Source organism: Pieris rapae, chromosome 11 (genome assembly GCF_905147795.1).
Source record: "Pieris rapae chromosome 11, ilPieRapa1.1, whole genome shotgun sequence".
In the NCBI taxonomy this organism is placed as follows: domain Eukaryota; kingdom Metazoa; phylum Arthropoda; class Insecta; order Lepidoptera; family Pieridae; genus Pieris; species Pieris rapae.
Genome location: NC_059519.1, coordinates 8,925,099 through 8,948,426, shown reverse-complemented (window position 1 = coordinate 8,948,426; position 23,328 = coordinate 8,925,099). Strand labels below are relative to the sequence as shown.

General features: G+C 32.5%; 1 protein-coding gene across 2 annotated transcripts in view; it reads left to right on the top strand.

Annotated features, from left to right (window-relative positions):
• LOC110995364 overlaps positions 1-10,647 on the top strand; it is a 69,864-nt gene extending 59,217 nt beyond the window's left edge. For both annotated transcript variants that reach the window (XM_022262491.2, XM_045630188.1), the window contains exons 4-5: positions 8,622-8,790; positions 9,002-10,647. In XM_022262491.2, the coding sequence (XP_022118183.2) occupies positions 8,622-8,790; positions 9,002-9,625 (793 nt within the window). In that variant the 3' untranslated portion in view covers positions 9,626-10,647. The remainder of the gene's footprint in view (positions 1-8,621; positions 8,791-9,001) is intronic.
• The last annotated feature ends 12,681 nt before the right edge of the window (positions 10,648-23,328 follow it).

Below are 23,328 nucleotides of genomic sequence, written 5' to 3'. Positions count from 1 at the left end.
AAAAACGTTAATAGGTTTCCTATTTGGTTTAAAAATTAAAAATATTATAACAAAATGAGTTCGAAAAACTATAGTTTTGAAAAATTTTTCCGTTTATATACTCACACAGAACGATCTTTCGCTTATTACTAAAGATTTCCGTGAAGAGGAACACTCTAATGAGTCTTACTCAATTTTTGAATGCCTCACACGGAGGTTAGTGGTATATAAACATTTATACTTTTACATACAGTTTCCGGATCAGAGTAAATACAAAAATCTAAATATTTAATACTGAATGAAGATTATATCCTCATGTAAACCTTAGTCATAAAGATATACATAACTGTCTTCAAATATTATATTGTAAGTGGATTTCTCCTCTTTTATTAATGCTATCCATCAATATGTTAATAATTAAACGATTGTGCACTTACATAATTTGTTTTCCTCTAATTTAATTTTAATACAAAAATTTAATTATTAAATTTTAAGTTATTGGGTATATTTTTATGTATTATGTTATTTGTTTTGAATACAGAAGAACAACTTAATACATTATAAGTATATATCAAGATAAAAAAAATTGTTTTATACTGTATTGCAACGAAGTGTAAATAAATAAAATTATTCATAAAACGAATCGAAAATACTCTATTGCATCAGCGTGCTTTGGATTTATCTAAGCGATTGATCTAATGCTAATAAAACAGTGGCTTCTCTTGTTATTTGGCCATACAAGCCGCCTACGTCTAACATTTGAAATTAAGCTTAGCATTGTCTTGCTATTACACTTATGTTCGTTACGGACAATCTACATACAATAAGTTATTTGCATGATATCTCAATTCGCTGCAATCATTTGAATACGCTATTACATTTCACGCATGGTTGCATATGAAAATGGGGCATGTGCATATGCTTTATATAACTAAAGTATTTATTCAAATAATAATATGTCAATGTAATCAAATCTGTAAGGTTTGACAATGCTTTTATCTTGCCTTGCTTGTCTGTTATGAATTCATTACGTTGTAAGTCGTTGTGGTTTATATAATACGGTACTTACAATACTCATAACCTACATTGTAATAATAATTACAAAAAATTCAAAGAAATTTAAAGTTAGTTAGTGGTGGCAGTGTATCTTTAATACTGGTATCATTTCCTCGCTGTATTACGATACTTATTCGTTGAGCGAGGAAACTATCTACCAGGCGACTACAAAACGGAATAAAATAAAAGTTGAAGAGTATAGTTGAGCCTTTTATGACTCTTCATACATCGATTCACGTTCCCATAATCTAGATACAATCCTTTCTAGGGAAGTCATTGGCCAGAAGTATATTATTATAAATAAATGAATCAGTGATGCTACAACTTCTTTAGGTCTTGGCCTCAGATTTCTGAATCTGTTCCATGATAATTTTTAAATCAAATAGGCAAGTAGGTGATGAGCCTCCAGTGCCTGACACACGACGTCGACTTTTTGGGTCTAAGACATGTCGGTTTCCTCACGATGTTTTCCTTCACCGTTCGAGCAAAATGTTAAATGCGCACATAGAAAGTAAGTCCATTGGTGCACAGCCGGGGACGAGAGTCGCACACTGAAGCCACTAGGCCAACACTGCTCCCGGGGAAAGCTAGTTAAAATATAAACTAAGTTAATCATGGATTTACCTTTTGTTTATCAATATTAAATAATGTCATACAACTCAAACAAGTTGTTTAGAGCAATGTTTTGATTAAGATATTGCCCGACTCATAAATCTTAAGTTATTATTCACTCTCAAGTTCGCAATCTAATTCCAAGCAATTCCCTGCTTTGATTTATGTTCGAATAAGTTGAGATTAGTTTCAATTTAAGTTTAAGCTTACCTCAATTTGCAAATCAAGAAATGCATCTTATCTTTCTTTAAACTAAAGTTTACGAAAAGTTATTCAATAGGACTAATTGGATTTGTAAATATAATTATACAGTTATCGCCAATGACGTATGTTCATATTAAAACTTAATTAAACTATTAACATTACTTACTACAAACTAATAGTGTCCTTGTATAAATATAGATTTTTTTTTTCTCGTCCTCTGTCCTCTACATTTTGGCTAAAAAACGATGTAATTTATGAATAATATATTTAATTTAATTAATTATTTAATTTCGCAAGTAAATTATATATATTCCATTACGTATTAAATTTTCGCCGTTGTTTCTATCCAGATTCTTTGATTTTGGCAATACTCTAATAATATCAGTATGTTGACTTAAAATTATTGCTAGTTTTATTCTTTTGGTCATATAGAAAAATCCATTAATAACAAGGCTATCTATGGAGATTTATTTGAGTTTGAAAAATCTTAATTAATAGAAAATACTTCGCAATGTAACGAAAAAGTTTTATAAACTTTCTTCCAACCGGAAAACGTTGGAAAATAACGAAATTATAATGTATTGCAAGTAAATTGGAAAGTGAAGCTCTAAAAGGCGAGTTAGGAACTTGGATATGCCAATTCTATTCAGAAACTTCACAGACGAAGACAAGTTTTATATTCTGCTAGTTTGCCGTAGGGAAATGCCATTATATTTATAGAGATGAATTTCTATTTATTTTGTAATTTACTGAAGGATTCCTCAACTATTTCGAATCCTTGCAGAACAAGTAAACAAATGTTTTAACTGGTAACAATTTCTGTTTATTTAATAAATATTTTACAAACAATTTTGAAAATATTCACGTGCATAGATCAGTGTTGGTTCACTGAACGCAAGTACTTTCAGGTAACGGTTTGAATTTTAAGATTGATTATCCGGTATACAGGGTATAAAATATTTAGGGTCTGTTTCACAATGTATGGATAAAGTGCCAAATAGCTATGCAACACATAAATTATTCGAAAGATAAAAGATCCAAATAAGATACTTGGCATTACATGACAAATAGCGCTATCTGACAGTCGTGAAACGCAAAAATACTATTTTGCCTACCAATAAGTAATAAATAGCTTATTTGGAACTTATCCGGACATTGTGAAACAGGCCCTTAGGGTCTTTTTCACAGTGTATGGATAAAGTACCAAATAGCTATGCAACACATAAATTATTTGAATGATAAAAGTCCTTATCCGGACATTGTGAAACAGACCCTTAGTTAACTAAAGTTTAAATCAACATAAACCTTTGAAACTAGACAATTTTTTTATATCTGCTCTAAAAAAAATTACATTAGGTACATGTATTAGGCAGACACTATCAGATAGAATTTTAATATTTCCACACATATTTAGCAGCTAGTCTCGATACTTGAACAAAAGCAGAAGATAGCACGTGGAAAGATTATCCTCTTTGAGTTTTTAATGTCGATAAAAAATATTTATTTCGTGTTTCCGTATAAGTATCCGATATAGTGTTTTGGTAAATGGACTCTATTGCAGTAACAGTGTTCTACCTAGTTATAAATTACTAAACAACATATAAAGAAGAATCAGTGGCGCTATAACCTCTTTAGGTCTTGGCCTCAGATTTCTGAATCTGTTACATGATCATGAAATCTAAAAGGCATGAAGGTGATCAGCCTCCAGTGCCTGACACACGTCGTCGACTTTTTGGATCTAAGACATGTCGGTTTCCTCACGATGTTTTCCTTCACCGTTCGAGCAAATGTTTAATACGCACATAGAAAGTCCATTGGTGCACAGCCGGGGATCGAACCTACGACCTTACGTATGAGAATCGCACGCTCAAGCCACTAGGCCAACACTGCTCGAGTAACATATAAGAAAAACAAAACATAAGAAAAAACTTATTATATAACGTAAATGAAAATTAAACGAAATTAATTTTAACGAAACATATCGGTCAACGAATACAATAAGGTGTCGCCTTTCAATTATAATTTCGAATCCGGGTAAACGGGTAAACCAATTTCAACCGGATTAAACCGGCTCTTAAATTATGCTCAAGTTTGGTAAACTACTTTTACTTAATAGTTTCGGGATTGTTTAGACAGTCATAACTTGATATCTTTAGTACATAATTGTGACAGGGATGAAAATATTTAGTTTAAGATCTTAGTTTATATTGATTTTAATCTTTTTTGTCAACTAATAAAATATAAGGTAATTTTATATTTCATCAAAACCGATAGAAATAAAAAACGAACCTACTATCGTCATAACTTTGATATTTTAGTACCAATTAGTTCATCTGACAGAATTGAGACCACTATCGGTCTCAACAAGCCTAATGCACTGAGGACAGAGGTATGTATGGAGGCAGCAATACAACGTATGCGTTGACTTGCTGCCTCCATACCTGGACTTCAAACACGATGGCAGTATGATGGGGAGTAGAGTATAATATTTAAAAAAATTACAACGCCGGTACTAAAAAACACTACCGACCCTGGCTTGAATTTAATATTACGACTTCAGTGCCAGAAATATCGAAATTGGGCGCAAATATCATCTATTAAAAAACTTAATGGTTCAGAAGTGTTACTTCTATACCACAAATACACTCACAAATGTTTGTTTAAATACAGCATATTTGTGTTTAGAGGATATTAAGCTCACACAGGAAATGTCTATCTACTACAGAGCCTTTGTAGGAAATCCAATGAGATAGAGCGCGGACGAAATAATACCTTCAAAGCAACACTAATAGGCCGACTCGGCTTGCAACAGATTTCCACACAGGGAAATATACTGATGTGCATGATTCATGTATACAATACGCAAGTATATATTTCAATACTTATTGGATTTTTGGGTATTTTTAAGTTGTTTATTTTATATTATTACTAAAAATATATACATTAATATAAATGAATAATTTAATCCTGGTATTTTAATAATAATATAGTATGTCAGTATTTTTCTCATATAAGTGACACTTTTTTTTTGAGGATTGAAAGAACTGAAAGACTTTTCAACCTAAAATGGAAGAAATCGCTTGTAAGCGATAAGGCCGCCCTTTGCCTTATATCTTTTTACTAATTTGTTATGTGTGTTTAATAATAATGTTATGTGTGTATAAGGCGATAAAGTATAAATAAATATTTAATAATCCTTTTAACTCTACAATATATAATTGTGACTAAAATAAAATAGTAAAATATATTACAATAACTTCTTTTAATTTATCTACCAGCTTAGGAGCTTTTCAACTTGAAAAACATTCTTGGGTCAAAATAAATTGTTTTGACTTATGAAATCGGATCTTTAGGCGCCGGCCGAGACGTGTTCACTCGCCTGTATTAATTAGTATCTGTAATCAGACCACCGTCTGTGGTGTACCGTATTATTATCACATCTATTGATTAAAATTGGACCTGTGTTTGGCGAAATCGTATATAGGTATTATACCTATCGAGTTGGTATTTAAGTAATCTGTGTAAAACATGCTTTAAAAATGTTTTACAGTAAAATACCTTGTTAATAATATAAAAATCAAAAAAATATATGTAAGTGCGTCCTCCTGATAGAGGACAAATCTTTGTTTTTAATTTATTTTATTATTCTTTATTCTCTACTGACTCTACTGACTCAAGATGTCATATGGAACATAGTGTTGTGGTTGCTTACCAACGTCGTGTAAACGAAAAAACTTGGCGATTAAAAAGAGTGGCGGAGAGTTTATCTCCAGTTTTTCTCTTCCGTTCTACGCCCTTGATTTGAGAACTGGCAGTAAATGTAAAATTAGAAGCATTTAATGTTTTTTTTCTTTTTGACGTTCATAAGTGTACATTAAGGTACATAAAATATTAAAATTACTTTGAATTTGAGTCGAATGACACAATTTTAATTTTGTAGAAGACTGTTTTTGGTATAAATTTACTATAACTTAACGCGATCTTAACTAAAGAAGACTTTAAGAACTAAAATTTAATAATAATATTAACGTAACGTAACGTAGTTTATTAAATGGTTTTTAAAATATTGTCAAACAGCCTATTGGAATGACAACTTGTAATATTAATTAATAAGTCAGTTACGAAGCCTTCGGAAACGTAATTAATTATTAAACACATTAATAATTTAGAAGTCGAATCACATATTTTGAGTTAACGCGCTTCACAAAAATAAAAATAATTTTCAGCAAAGATTTCTTTAAATGAGTCCTTTCGGTATATACAGCTTAGGTATGTAGTAAAGTTAGTATAATGTACTTTAGAATTCAAACCTATTAAAAAGCAGGCAACGCACGGTCAACTGGTACTGTACCTTTAATAGGCCATTTTGTTTGATATATCATAATCTAACACCGTATAGAAAAAGGGACCTTTTTGAAACCAAAAGTGCCATTCGAAATGCGTCACATCAGTAGCAATAAAAAGAAACGCCAATCAATCTCAACATCTGTCCTCTTGATTAGTGATGCACCACTTATCGAGTAACTTGATACCTGTCTATCGACAGTGCGATGTCGATAACGTCTCGAATGTTTGCATGTTTGTTTACACTTGATTAACCTTAACGGACGCAACAAATTGATCGTTATTTGTAACGATTTGGTGATTTTTCAAAGCGTTTTATTTTTTGATTAAAACTAATAATCTACGCGGTTAAATATGTAAAAGATAGTGTTCGTTGATATAAATTGAAAATATTTTAGAATTGGCTATGTTTGGATTTGTTTTGTATCGAGCGAAGTTATTTAATCGTGTGTAATCGATCTTTCATAATGGATACATAAACTACTCAACTCCACCATATAATATATTTTTAATTTAATAAACTATAGCAAAAAATGCAAAGAAACAATGTTTTGTTTGAAGTTTGGCAACCGGATAGGTTCTTAAGGGTAAACACTTAAATACACGATCTAGTATATTCTTCGATGTATACCGGTAAAAGTTTAAAATCAAAAGAATGTTAAAAGAATTTGTTATTGATTCGCTGTCACACCCACTATAAAAAACATAATCTATATCTATAAAATAAATGAGGAACTTTCAAATCAGATAAGTAGAAGCTCAGTGTGTGCCCATGTTGATTGTGTATTGAAAAATGTACGTTTTATCTTTAAAAATTAGATAACAGATAAGGAATCGACATTGGACTGATTCAAAACAGGTCCAGTTGACGAAATGAAAGTTTAAGAAGTAATAATAAATTATTATTAAGTATTTTATATGCATTTTTACTTTTCAATTGAACATTTTTGTTTTCCATGTCATAAATGTTATAAGAGATAGCTTGTTATGTAGATACAGAAATATATATAGCACATACCACTTGGTGGTAAGTATATAAAAAACTGTACTTACATAGTAAAGCTGAAGGAGGTTGTTTGATGAAAATAAATATTGTTTTGTGTTTGAACAATACTCTAAGACAAAAATAACGCTGCTTGAACTATATATGAATTACAAAAAAAACTTGTCATTATTAATAGTGGAAACGTAACTCTTTAAATAATTATCCTTAATACATAAGATGTAATTGATTACTTTGACGAGCAGTGTAGTACAAGTGGCTGTAGCGCTCCTATCCCTGAGGTTCGAACCCAAGCTGTGCGCCAATGAATATTCTTTCTATGCGGTTTAACATTCGCTCGAACGGTGAAGGAAAACATCATGAGGGAACCGGCTTGCCTTGGACCAAAAAGAAAACGGCGTGTAGACACAGGATGGTGATGATCTACTGGCCTATTAGATTGACAATTAATCACGAAGAAGATTCAAATATCTGAGTCCCAGGCCCCTTAAGACGCCATTGATTAATTTTTTATTTTGAAATAAACCCAAATTTATTTTCCAAGTTCAAGTTTTCTATTTCAAAGAGAGAGTTGTTTATTTAATTTGTTAATATAAGATTTTCTACAAACGTAAATACAGTTAACAAGGTAGTGACATTTTTACTGCGCCGCGCCTTAACTGTGGGTGGTCAACTCGTGCGCATCTAACTTCCGAACTTATCTTCCATATAAATATACTGATGACGATTTGATAAGCATTCTCTGAGAGAGATTTAGATTTAGAAAACTATATTAATCTTTTAGTATCTACTTTAGTTTGAAAAAAATGTCTGAAGCGTTAATGTCAAAGTAGTGGTTGTCATAAGTCAATTGTAATATCAAAATGTATCGTATGTCAAAATTAATACATACACATAAATTGTTACAATTTTGTCTCCTGACATACAATTTACATTAACATAATAATTATTGATGTGTACAATATACACTTTGTATGCGTAGGAGTATCAATGCGTGTGACATATTGTTTTCATCGTCCATTTGATTTCTGTAATAACTTTGAAATAGATATACATTAAAAAACCGTATACAACGCCATCGTTTAGAAGAACATACCGGTTATATTGACCAAAATCAAAAGTCTGGGCTGAATTATATTGTATTAAGTAAATAAATAAATATAATAAAAAAGTGTTTATTCATTTTAATTACTATTTAGGAACTTTTAAGTGAAAAATACCTGTGTCAGGGTTCCCAGCTTTTCCATAACAAACATTATTCTAAATTCCTTAAAAAAATTACATCTTTTTAACAACGTCATCGGCTATTACGACTATCGGTCGTAAAGACCAAATATGACTATACCCTTTGATGTCGTTATAACAGATTTTGACAGTATTTCATATTAACTTTTTATTAATTAACTTTGTTTATTGTCTCCAGGCATAAAAGAAAAGTGACCAACCTCCTGCCATCGAAGTTTACAGCGCCGAGCCAAAGTTCCGGATCGCAGAGAAGAGCACCGCCTCCTGCTCCTTTATACGAGGACCTGCAAGACCTGCCTAGAAGACCGCCTTTGCCACAGAGACCCGAAATCGAACCTCAATTAGAGGTAGGTTCAGAATAGTAGTAGAATTAGTTTGTTAAAAAGTGTATGATAACAATTTGCGTAATAATATTACATTTATAATATTTTCTCCTGGAATTCCCAGATTCCAAGCATTTTATTGCCTGTATAATATAGATTATATATAATACACTGATGTGTAAGGACGATCTGTAAGACTTCAAAAGTTAAGTTATTGATTTTTAATAATTTGCAGATGGTGGAGACAAAGAGGCCGAATTGTCAAGGAAGAGTGTTCGTTTGTGGTACCGGCGGTTCTTGGAGAAGTGGGAACCCGTGCGGCAATAATTGCAACGCACCAGTTTACGAAGAACTCCCTCACAGATCAGATGACTCAGTCCACAGTGATGATCATTTTGCTGAAGACGAACTAAGTCTAGTTGGTGATGTTCTTCCTTGCCGGACCTGCGCTAGACCACCACAATCTCTCCCCCATCGACCTCGACAGCAACGGCTGGATCGCCGACCAAAATCGCTGGAAAGACGTCGAGCACATCGAATGCCCAGACATGTCCACCCACCGGACCCCTCGGAATTCCACGAAGGAGTTCTTCTAGATGCCTTGCTAAGGTTATATCCTCAAGTGGGAACAGTAGGCGCCAGACCACCTGGTCCGATGCCTATGAGCGCTGGCGGTGCTTGGCCTGGAGGTGAACTACCTGGCATTGCCTGCTGGAGAGGACCTAGAGCGTCCCCCAAGCCCCCCAGTGGAGACTCTTCCTTCGGATCAGATTCAGGTTACAGCAATAACACATGTGGAACCTGTGGTACCAGGGCCTCATCTAAACATAGATTATCAGCGGAAATACCGTTATCATGAGGTGACATTGCCATAACTCGAGTGTTTACTTCTTGGCCTATAAAGATGGCCTCGCCTTCTTCAATAATAGTGATACTATGATTCCTTAAATGGTTGCCAATGCACTGACTCAGCCCATTAGCCCATTTAGACTTTCCATTGACGTAGTATAACTAAGGTCGTCATTTCCCTCTTCCAGTTGAATTACGAGGAACCTTCGCATGACCTATTAAGTTCGGCTATAGGGGCTTGGTTTGCTAGTCAGTGTGGGCGTGGTAATATTTCTATGAATCTGTACAAAAGAGGTATTAGAAAACTTAAGTAGATTTCCTTTTTTAAATTGCTTTGTAAATTGTTTCCAAGTTAGTTATTTTTGTAAAAATATGTAAGTTAGTTATAGTTTTGATCTTGTAAGTTATTTCGAGCTAGTCCTAAATTAATTGCAATGATAAAACTATTAAATTTTATTTAAATGGATGCCGAAGGGAAATTGTAGATATTGTAAAAATAATTAAAGATAGATTAGTGAGTTGAATTTTATAATCATATCACAATTAAAATTACGTCGCATGGTCACGATTTCCTGTATATTTCCTATGATCTGTCAAGTAGGAATTTATATTACTGGTGCTAAAAGCATATGTGTAATTATTGTTTGATTCTGCCATTCTAGTTGATTATAAATAAAATTTCTAAGGATTTATCTTAGCATATTAACTACTTTATTACGGTATTACATTTCAGTTCTATTTCAATATCAGTAACGCATAATATAAATATTTTTCGTTAACCGTGAAAAGCATACCGTAGACAAGTATATTTTTTTTTATTTTGTTCCCAATGGTAATTTTGTTTTAATGTTGGCATTTGAAAACTAAAATTGTTGTATTTTGTTTAATTTTAATGTAAGCGATATTTATTTTTTTATTATGTTTGTTTCGCATTGTATAGTTTCGAATTTTCATGAATAATGTAATAAATTTCGGGTCTCAGAAACCCCCTTTATAAATATGGAGAGCACAATAAATGAAAAATAAATACATTTCTAATGAATTTTTTGCTTTTTATTTGTACCTTCAGGTACTATGTACCACGTGGCGAAAAGGCATTCGCCTCGTTGATCAAGTGACTATATCTAAGTAGGAGGATCTTTTTCATGTACCTCAATTATTGGGTCAAATATGCCACGCTTTTCCGATGTAGAGGTTAGTGATAGCTTTTGTTTATAGAACAAACGGGCAGTAGGCTTACCACATATTAATATACACATCCCATGGACAAAGTCATGTTTTTTTATGGAATGGACAAACGATCAAAGTTTTGATCTGTTCTCAGAAGGTCAGGAACCTGATATTTAGTGTAACCATGGATAATCTCATGCCAGAGGGGTCACTTACGGCCTTTTAAAGGTTTACAAGCTAAGCTTACTTAACTAAGCTCTTCAAGAAAAGAGCGTTTGGTACGCTCCTTTGAAGAGCTGTAATTGATTTGGAAATATTTCAGTAGGCAGCTGGTTGCACATAGTTTTGGTGCGGGGAAAAAACCTCCTTAAAAGCACTCCGTTTCGATTTTGTACTTTACTTGATGAATGCTTATGAAACACAGTTCCTGGGAGGTCTATAAAGAAACAATGCAATATTGTATAACTGCTTTATTGTGACGTATCGTTACTTGAATATTAGATATAACTGAGGCTTTATTTAATGAAATAAAAATATCACAAGCAATATTTAATAGAAATCTTTTACATAATAAACAATCGTAATTTAAATAATTTCCACTTTTGTTTCAAGTGATCTAGATATGAACTAGATTCCTGCTCGGGGGACTCTTAAATATCCCATTATTCTTGGAACAAAGCCGTCATGTTGCAATTTATATGGAAAATTACTGGGGATTTAATAGCCTATTTAATTTATTAGAGAATTTAATCTTGATTATTTTATTTACTGTGTTTTCTAACAGTGCCGTTCTGTAAACTATGGAGCAAAGAGAATTCTGTTTTGTTATTTTTTCTTTAGATACGTAAAATATCATGCTCCAAGACATGGTGCTTACTTCATTAGTTGTGTATATGTGTGTGTTTATATGTAGGAAGACTGTATACGCTACCGGAATAAACGTTGTACTTGAGAAATCTACGTTTATTCCATTCCTTTATTTTTATAGTTTTTTTTATATAGAACAGGGGGCAAACGGGCAGGAGGCTCGCCTGATGTTAAGTGATACCGATATGGACACTCTCAATGCCAGAGGATGTGCGTTGCCGGCCGTTTAAGAATCGGCACGCTCTTTTCTTGAAGGACTTAAAGTCGAATTATAATTTTATTTATTTTATTTTTACATTTAGGTACAAAAACAGAAAACAGATTGATTACATACATACAATTATTACACACTAAACAACATTTGAAAATCTGATTTCCAATTATATCTGTACACAGTATTTACACTAAATATCAACTAAACAACATACACATATCAAACTGAATGACAAAAAAAAGAAAAGAAAAAATATATATATACATACACACACACATGTATATATATATATATATATACGGTTTAGATAATAACCACCAGATAGACACAATCTACACAGACTTTCAGAAGGCATTTGATAAAGTTGACCATATGATGCTTTTACAAAAGCTGTCTTTTAATGGTATTAAGGGCAATCTTTTAAGATGTTTTACAGCATACCTACATAATCGTGTTCAATCGGTGGTTATAAATGGGTTTACTTCTTCTCAAATAGTAGTGACATCCGGCGTCCCCCAGGGCTCCATTCTTGGGCCGTTGCTCTTTTCCTTATATATTAATGACATATCCAAATGTTTCTTACACTGCAATTACTTGCTCTACGCAGACGATTTAAAGTTATACAGAAAGGTAGTTACACTATCTGACGTGAAACTTATCCAGGAGGATCTCGATAGGCTTGATGACTACTGCCAAATAAACAAATTATTCTTGAAATATAGTATGTGTCAGCATATCGTGTTTACAAGAAAAACACATAACACAATCACCGCCAACTTCACGCTTGGATACCATGCCCTCGAACGTGTGCGGTCTGTAAGGGATCTTGGTGTCCTTTTTGACTCCAAATTAACCCTAGATAAGCACATAGGCTTAATTATTAATAAAGCCTACCGCATGTTAGGTTTCATAACACGAGTCACCAGACCCTTCAAAGACAAAACCAACAACAACCTTTATAGGACGCTCGTGCAATCCCAGTTGGAGTACGCCTGTCCAATCTGGAATCCGCATTACGCTATATATGTCGCACAACTGGAGGCTGTACAAAAGAAATTTTTACGCATTTTAAATTATCGGATGAATAGTGGTAGGGCTAATTACAAGGAACTTTTAAAAATATATAAATTACCTTCTCTGAGTACTAGGCGTAATCTAATAGATTGTGTCACAGTGAGAAAAATATGCGTAAGTGAAATAAGTTGTTCAGATCTTCTTGATCTCATACCATTTAATGTTCCTGCCAGGTCTCTACGCTTACATAGAACTTTTAATTTTCAGACTCCCAGAACCAACATTGGGTTCCGCGAGCCTCTTCACAGGATGTGTTCTTCCTTAGATTCAATCAAAAACATTGACCCTTTTTCGCACTCCACTACTGCCTTGTTTAAGAATAGAATAAAGCAACTCTTAATGTCATAACTTTATATTACTATTATGTCTGTTTTTGTCATGTTTTATTTTTTGTATCATATATAAGTGTAACCTGTTGTGGAGGCATCCAGTGTGTTTGTATTTGTTTTATTTTTGACTTTGTTTTTATTAAGGATGTCTCTGTTTGGTTTCCCAATAAATAAATAAATAAATAAATAAATATATATACATTAATCAATTAAATTAGTAATTAAGGTTGCAAGTATTTACCATCTTTAAATTTACAAATATTATTGTGAAAAATATCAACCTCAGTACACACAGCATTATAATATTTGCACATTCTTACGAGCGGAGCATTCTGGGACACATTGTTATCAGTCATAGGTATTACAAATAATTCCTGGATGCGCACAAAACGCGTCGGTACCCTGATCTCCAAAAGGCAGGTGTCAAATGAGCCATTTGCTATTTTATGCAAAGTGCACAGGAAAATATTTCTTAGTTTTCGCTTAGTGCTTAGCATTATAAGAATTGCATTCTTAATATTACATTTATTTATAAGGTAAGATTTCAACTTTCATTTTTTATAATAATATTATGATTACCATCCATTTTTGTCATAAGATTTGCCTTTTGTCAATAGTTCGACGCTTGTGAATTGTATAGTAAAGAGATAAGCGAAGTGCGTTTTTAATAATAACCCACCGCCTTGCATTCTGCTGAGACAAATACAAATAGACTTGTTTCGTACAGTCAGCAAAAAAGCTTAATTCGCAGACGTCTTTATTACCGTCATTTCGGTGACATTGTTATTTAGGAGATAACTTTTTTGGTTCAATTATTTCGTAGCTTTCGCTATTAGACCAAAAACCATCTTAAAGAAAAAGCCGGCGGTAAAATCTCTCGGTACTCTTTTAAAAAAGCAAATCATCAAATAATACTACAATATTTTAAATAAGTATACTTAACAAATTAAAATCCGCCCGTGCGGCCAATAATAAAAATAGCCAAAATCAGATTAGGGTAAAAATCCACCTACGCCAGGAAAGGCGAGGATCTTTACTGCGTACTTCACTTACTCCAGTGAGCTTTCGTCTTGCCCTTCAGGCTTTAACACCCCACGAAGGCCTATGCCAAGGTTCGAGTCTCACAGGAGACGCCCTTGGACAAGCCAATTCAAGCCAAGTAAAAACCGCTTGAGCTGAGCTATAAAAGCCTTTAAGGCCAACAGTGAAACCCCATTTTAAAAAATGGCCTCAAAGCGCTTCATATACTTATGCATGAACAACGATTGTTCTTCAATATAATGTTATTAAATATGAAAATTTAATAAGCGATTAAAAGCATCCAAGTGTTAATCTAAATAACTTTTAATGTACGTATACATTTCCCAAATGAATTACAAGTAGGGTTTGAACTTTTATACCTGAATAGTTAAAGATAAGAAATTATCGTTCATAAATTATTATTAATGTTAATTAATGCTGATGCACATACAAATCGACAAACATGTTTTATACATACAAATTGAAACAAGGAATAAAATAAAGTACTGGATTATTATTTACTAAAACAGCATTATTAATACTGTAATTTTGAATAAAACTTCAATGAGTGGTACCCGCGAATACCAAAATATTGTTATATTTATTTATTTTATACATAATCTAAAAAATAACAAAAACACGTGTGGTACTTGGGGACTGCCGTGGTGATACTATTGTATAGGACTTTTTATCATGTTATGCACACATATCATTATTTTTTTATTTATGAATAAATTTAAAAAAAATAGGAATTAATATCAAAGATATACAAAATACTTGTATCTATAAATATCTTTGATATAAATTCCATCTACCTCTCTACCAGACTATTGCATATTGGCCGCATCTATAGAACGCCATCGTGTGTTAGGTTTGTATTTTCGTTACGAAATATCTTGATTCGGTCGCCACGCTCAAAGCCTGCGAAAACTATGCAATAGGTTAAAGTAAATTTATAACAGTGGTAGAAACACAAACTAAACACCGTTTTCCTGTCCACCACGACAACGAAGTTTAAATAATTAACTACGGCCAATGATACACATATTAACAATGTTAAATAAGCTTACTTATCACGACAAGCTTAGCATGGGAGCTTAGGTGTGGTAATACTATAAAATATTAAGCTCAGATAGAGAACTTACATTTTTATAATTAAAGGAAACGTACATGCGTGATCCTATATGACAGGCAGGTGCTTTCTGTCCGCAAATTATTAAAAAAACATATTTAAATTGGAAAAGACACCTGTCCGAAGAAACAGGTAGAACAAAACATTAAACATTATAGCATTTTTTTATTAAACTTCCTTGACAGATTTTAATATTTTTTTAACTTAAATAGCTTGAGTAAGTGCTTACCTATTTTAAAGCAGTCGTAGTCAGTGACAATATTAGAGGTTTATAATTATTTTGACAGCCCTAATTACAGGGTAACTCGTGCAAGTTTAATTCGAGTTATTGAAATAATTGATTGCGGTACAAAATGGTTAAATGTGGTTATTAATTTGTCAATATCGACATGTCACAATATGCACTATACTATATGTGTACAGTACGTAAGTACTTTAATAATTAAGTATGACAAAAGAACTTTCAAACCAATTGTTTGAGCCCTGACTACAAACTTTCCTTTCGAACGCCATTGAAAACCCAAACAGCGATGTACAACTTGGATCAGAATCCAAAGAATGCTTATTTCTTGTTAGTCATTTGAGTGTGTGTAATAAAGGGACTCTGAACATTTAGCCGTTTATTTAAGCCCTGGGTGCATACTTTCCTTTCGTACGCCATTGGAAACCCATGTGGCGATGGACAACTGTCTTGGACCAGAATCTTACGACGCGAGAATGCTTATCTCCTGTTAGTCATTTGATTGTATGTAATAAAGTGACTCTGAACCTTTAGCCGTTAATTAAGCCCTGGGTGCATCTTTTCGTACGCAACTGGAAAATCATACGGCGAAGGAAAACTGTCTTGGAACCAATTTGACGACGTCAAGCACAGAATGCTCATCTCCGGCTAGTAATTTGAGAGTGTGACTGAAATATTACGCCGTTTATTTCAGACGTGGGGTACATACTTTCCTTTCGTACGCAAATGCATACGGCGAAAGAAATGTCTTCCCAGTTCAGTGATGTGAAGTGGAAAAGATCAGCCTCCAGAAAAATATCCAATTAAACAGATGCGGGTCTGCTCCAGCACAGAATACTAATTTTTTTGTATCATTGACCGTATCTGTAAAATAAAACTACACATTTCTAAAACGAAAACAAACATTTTCTCCTATCGCTTCATGTTCATAATTAATAAGGCTTTTTGCTATCTGTACAAATAAAAGCTTGCATCTCTTTCCCGGTAAGCTCAACAATACACAGATAGAATCTCACTTATTACCTACAAGTGTATAAGTGCTATGTGACTTACCGTTGCGAACACTGATATCGGTGACTAGATATACTTAGGAATTGCGTTAATTTGTACACTTGTGCTCTCCGGTGTTTTACTCAATATAACTTGATTAATAAAAATTAATTGTAAATAAAATAAAATAAATTACATGATTAATTTAATTAATTATTTGTAGCAAAAAGCCTTATTAATTATGAGCGATAGGAGAAAACGTTTCGCATTAGAAATGTGTAGTTTTATTTTGTATGTACAATTAACAATTGCCATTAAAGGTCGCAGGACGGCCCACTCAAAATTTGACAGCTATATACGGTTTTTTCACACCCTTTATTAGGTCAAATTTTTTGTTATGTGTTGAAGTTGTCCTTTTAATAAAACAATAAAATTCTTTGGTGTACTAATATTAAATTCATGATATAAGCCGTATCCAGCAAATTTGTATCTCTCCCGGCAAATATTAATAAGCCGCCTAAGGCAGTGTTGATTTATGCGCTTAGACTTGTGCAAATGAATACATTTTAACATACACACAAACATACCACGAGGATGGATTGTACCGAAACTTAGTCCGCCTTTGAGGCCCTGGATTTTTATGAAAAAAAACTAATTATTCGAACTCGCTGCTTGTCGTCAATAATATAGTACTTTTTTTATTTCATTCATATAATAATAACACGATACGTACGTAACTTGTAATTTAAATGTGACAACCCGAAAAATGTGTCCTACCTACAGATACTTATATGTATATAAGTATACTGAAACCTATGACAACCGAACTTGCATTTGAATGTTTGTGGCCTTACAGTAGTGGGTACGTCTCTGTCCTTTGATGCTCGAGTCATATCGCTAAACGAGGACGTTATTTATCGAGAGGACTGTACTGAAGACGAAAATGGATTATTATAACATGACAATTTTGTCTTGTCCTACACTAATAACTGGGGGTAGAACTGTAGAACTGTGTTTGGTTTGTGTCAAGAAAGTCTCGCAATGTATATTGCGACATATATCTGCAAGCCAATGTTCTTATGGCAGATGACCACGTGATATAATATGATATAAAAAGTAGTTATGTAGTTAATTATGGTTAGGGATCGCCATCTACTAATGATTATATCAGAAGATGGCGCCTATGGCGATTTATAAGCCCTATATGGGGAGAGATGGCGTCGTCACCATCGCCTTCGGTCATGACCCTTTTATTTCAACTAGCTCCCAGTCAACCTCTATTTTGATTTGCCAGCTTTACCCAGGAGACAACAAAATATTATTAGTTATGCTCCGTAACTTAAGTAACTTAAAAACTAAAACGATTTTCATGCGGTTTTACCTACTCCAGTCCTAAGTCCAGTAAATAATAACTTATATTGAGTGCCGCTAATACGGTCATCGGACGGACTAAGTGAGTTATAATAATCGGTTTTAATATTGTATAGAAGATTTCGCAGCACTTTCTAAATTGCATTCAGTTTATCATGACGTCATACAAAACATGGCAATTGTAACTTCCCCATTCCCTAACACGTCTAATCAACTGATGGGTGTCTGGAATCGAAAGAGTTTTTATGTTACCAATATCCAACCCCTATAGTTTCCCTTTAAATACACAGTTAACGCCATTATATTTTGACGTTTAAGTATATATATATAGAGTCGAATATTGTTTACGGTGTTCACAAAGGCTATTAAGAAAATGGCTGCTATTTTCACACATAAACAAAGCCTTTGTTTTCTAAGCGTTTTAAATAAAATTGCTAGAACCGTCAGTTTTAGAAAATATACCTTTTATGGTATGGGACAGAGAAAGTAGGTTTGTCTTAAAGTGGGATATATGATGGATGTACAAAGAACTGACAAATTTGACGATTAGCGTCAAAAATATAATTATTTATTAATAACACCTACTTTTACTATATGATTAAAGTTTATATTAGTTATATAGTCTATATTAGTTAAAGATTCAGTTAATAATATAAGAATATTATTAACTGAATCTTTAACTAATATATATTAATTTATTTGAAGAATATTATTAATAAATATTATTATTATTAATATATATTATACTGGCAGAAATAAAAGCCTGCAAATACAGGGGTCTAGGCTCTGAATATGATTTTGTCCCATTCGGTGTCGAGACCCTTGGTCCGTGGGATCCTAGCGCGTTAAGGCTTTTTAGGGAATTATCAAATAGGTTAGTCGACATCAGAGGAGAACGAAGAGCTGGCAGCTACCTCGCACAAAGAATTAGTCTAGCTATTAAAAAGGAGGAACGCTGCCAATATCTTCGGAACCTTGCCTAAAGAGACCCCTTTTAATAATATTTTTTAATTATTTAATATAATATAATAACTTTATATGATCACAAACGTATAAGTTCTTGACTTGAACACGACTATGTGACCCCCTCCAGGCGCCAAACCTGGATCCGCCCTTGATACTGATAGCTCTTATCAAAATTTTACAGAAACGTTTAAATGTAGCAGAAAACCTTACATTTTAAATTAAAGAGAATTTATATTAACTAATAACACATACAAAAAAATATAATAGCTTTAATTGATGAATATTAAAATATAATTTTTAGATATTATTATTACAGAAGCACCTGTTAAATTTCATACATAATTATAAACCACAAACAAAATTATTGTTTCTTTGTTTGGTGTTGCGATTTCAATACTTTTCCGTAATTTACAGGTGGTATGAAATTTCAATTCAAATTTCAATTTAGACATCTAAACTCATCAGACGCATCTCAACTGAGTCGTTTTAACAGAGCCTATTTATATTATTAATTTTGCTTGCATAAAAGATGGTCGGTGGCTTTACAAATACTCTAGATTATTCAGTGGTATTCTATAGGTGTTCATAGGTGGAGATGAAACCTAATTCTAATTTCCACTTCGACCTGGAAGTGAATTCCCACGAGTCGTGGTCTCCTCACATCGCTGGCTTACTACATAATATATTTTTTCTTCATAATAATGCAGGAGGATTGCACATATTTGAGATAAAATGCAGTCGTGTCGGACGGGAAAGTGAGCATGACAGCTCACTTTACTTTAGGTAAGTGAATTAATGTAGGAACTAATAGATAAGTGTGAACACCCATTGGCAACGAAATAGCAACAAGAAGTATTTAGGGCAATATTTTCGGCAGCGGATGGCCTGAGCAGGGTGTAAATGTGGTATTAAAAGCTTTAGTAGCTACATTAACAATTTGCTTATATAATTTTTTTTACAATTAAAGTAATTTCCTATATGTATTATTCTATACTTTTGTAATACATCGTAATTCATGAAACCTTCTCGCGGTCTTTATAGTTTAAGGTTAAGGTAGGTACTTCTTGCACTTGACCCTAATAATTTTAGGTTATTATATACACATTACGAAATCTACTGATAATTTTATAAAATCTTCTATCATACTGACATAAATGTAAACATAAGTTTTGCTAAAAATAGAAATTAAAAAAAAATACATACAAAAAAATACAGTTACAAGTTATTTCTTTGTTAGGGTTGCCTGGAAGAGATCACTAGTTAGCGATAAAACTTCCCGTTGCATCTCTTATAATTTGAATGTTATTTGTTTTTCTTTAAATGCAACGAAGTGTAAATAATGAAATTGAGGAATATGGAGGAAGTATATTGTTCTTCTTCCGACCATAAGGGAGGCTCCAGTGGTTACAACAAGATGTTTATATTGTGTGTCCAAAACACTTTGTTAGCGCGGCTAATATCCTAGACTATACCTAGGTAATACTGAAAATCTTTAGAAAATTAAAAACGGCTAAATGTCGAAACATGTAACAAGAGTTATAGATTTGCCGCCAATTCACAAAAACAAATGACAAATGAATGCAATATACTAAATTAGGTTACCAAAGAGTTCTAAAATTGAAATTTTCAGTGTTACCCACGTACCTTCATTTCCTTATAACAACTACAATAAACCTTAATAAGTTCTTGTCCAAACATTGTCATGAATTTATATCACGTTTATTTGATTTAGTGTATATTTCTCATAATTTAAATGCTACGAAAATAACGCTTTAAATATGAGCTCCAGTGAGCAAGATCCATAAGCAATGAGTCACCAGAGATAGCAACGGACCATAGTGGATAGAGCACAGAATAGATGAAAGTAAAAGTTATGACAGGCGATCGATTTTCCATACATGTTCATTTGTCCTAGATTAATTCTATTCGCTCGCTCGAGCGTTTCTATGTTCTATGAATAAAATCTATTTATACACTTTATAGTAATGTCAATATGTAATTGAATTTTTGATTTACGTTTAATGTTCGATACAAATTGTTTCCGAATCAAAGTTCATGCTAATCGAAAAATTTCGATATTTCACTTGCGACATCTATTAGTAGTTTTATGATCATTTTGATAGTTCAAATTAAACTGGTAACTCAAACGCATGTCTGGCGTCATCGGAAGCGACAGACGACTATAATTCTTGGAGGACGCCGGAATGCAATTTATAAAAGACAAGTTTAACACAATTCAGCGGGTACATACGTGATCTTAACGGCGATTAAAAATAACTGGGCGTTTATTCTTGAGTTTTCGAAATTTAAATAATTCTTATATTGTAATGATACACTGCAGTCGAGGTCTGAGTGAAATTGTACTACGTAATTAATTTTAATGACTGTTGAGTTTTTTAAATTATTACTTACTTACGCGACCTAAAAAGTGTCTTGGCCACCAAAATGAAAATTTTCCAGCACTTCCTGTCCTGTACTACCCTGCCAATGCCTGTCTTTCAGTAGGAACTCCTCCACTGATCTCCGACCTCTACGCCGGCTAAGGTCTTTTATTTCGGCATTTTTTCGAACTCTTCATTCTTCTAAACTTTCTACTATGCTTTTTGTTTCAATTCGGTAAAATAAACGCAATCTTTCACTATACAATAGACCACAAATCATTTTGTTACAACCAAAGTGAGTAAAAAATTATTCAAAGTAAATTTTAAAGGAAGTTGTAAGTTTAAAAATAAAATTGAAAAAATGTTGGCAGGTAATTGACAGTCTGTTAAATACAAAAGAAAATGCAGTGGGCAAAGTAGAAAAATGTAGGAGCTTTTGTAATGTAACGAGATGCGTCTTCTTTCTTTCACGTTAAGAGATTTGGCTTGTGTAATATTTTCAAATTCACAATGATTTATTCATGTAGGTAACATAATGTACACTTATGAATGAAAATTAATATATATTAAATGCTTCTAAGTTTACATATACTGCCAGAGAAGAGAAGAACTGGCAATAAACTCTCCGTTACCTTATCATTTTACTAATAGTTAAAAATAATTATAATTACGATTTAATATCAACTTTCTCGAGATATTGGGTATTTAATAAATATGTTATTTAATTGATTACCTGTTTAAGTATTTAAGTAGCAATATTGTTTTGTTTTCTAAGAACTTTGTTAAATAAATTAAGTATAAGCATATAGGAAAGAGCGTTCATCCCTAACACAGGTTCTCGACCCTAAAAGGGATATACAAAAATGTAGATTTAAGACTTTTTATTAAATAAAGAAAAAAAAATTTGTTTTTTTTTAATTTGATTAGAATTATCATCTGTTATATTTTCTGATATGAAGACCTTTATTTTTGAACAGCAATATAATTATTGTAATAAGATTTGGTTTAGACAAAAATCGATAACCTAAATATTATTGCTTATTTATCGATCAAATTAAAAAGCTTTAAATTATTTTATTATAAAATATATTAAATTGCCAGTAAATTCGTGTAAAATTATTGTAACCGAGTTAAGAATAGCTCCCCTTGATTGAGGATTTCTCGTTTTAATTTTAGCTAAGCGTTTACGATGTTTGTCACCTCCTTTGTGAACAAGTTAGCGCCACGCTTCGTTTCATACCTTTGATACTATTTCCGTAGCTATACTTAAAAACCCCTAAAATCCCAGATTAAAAACTGCATAGTTAATATTAAGATGTCATATATTTCAAACAGTCCGAACACTTGTCGGCTCTGGGATACAGGTGGTTTATTTATTTACCTTTTTATGTAATGTACTAAAATTAGTTAATAAAAAAAATAAACTGTAAGTAAACCCTAAATGTATCTTTGAAAGCATTTAATTTGATTTGAGAATCTATAAGCTGTAGATTGCGATTAATTAAGTGAAAGTTCTTATGAATAATATTCAGTTATAACTTTGTTTTTTTTTATTATTTTTTTAATAAATTGTTTTAAATACGACTTGTTAAAACTTTGTATATTTTAAGAAGAGCGAAGCTTTCCTGTCACAGGTCTGTGACTTACTAGGGAGGTCTTAATCTGAATCCTATTGTACATATTGCTAAAGAAATAAAGAAATTTGATTTTTTGATTTTGAACTAAACCAATTAAGTACAAACAATTCTAAGCGTTCACGTTTTAAAGACATATAATTAACACAACACACAAATACATAGTATTTACAATATTCTTAACCTAAATGGTAATTATGTTATTAAAAAAAATATAAACAGAAAATTAAAAAAAATGACTTAAGCATTTTTGACGCAAAAAAACGAATTAATCACATAATAAATTACAGTCTCCTGATGATTATTACTGTAGAGCACTACAAA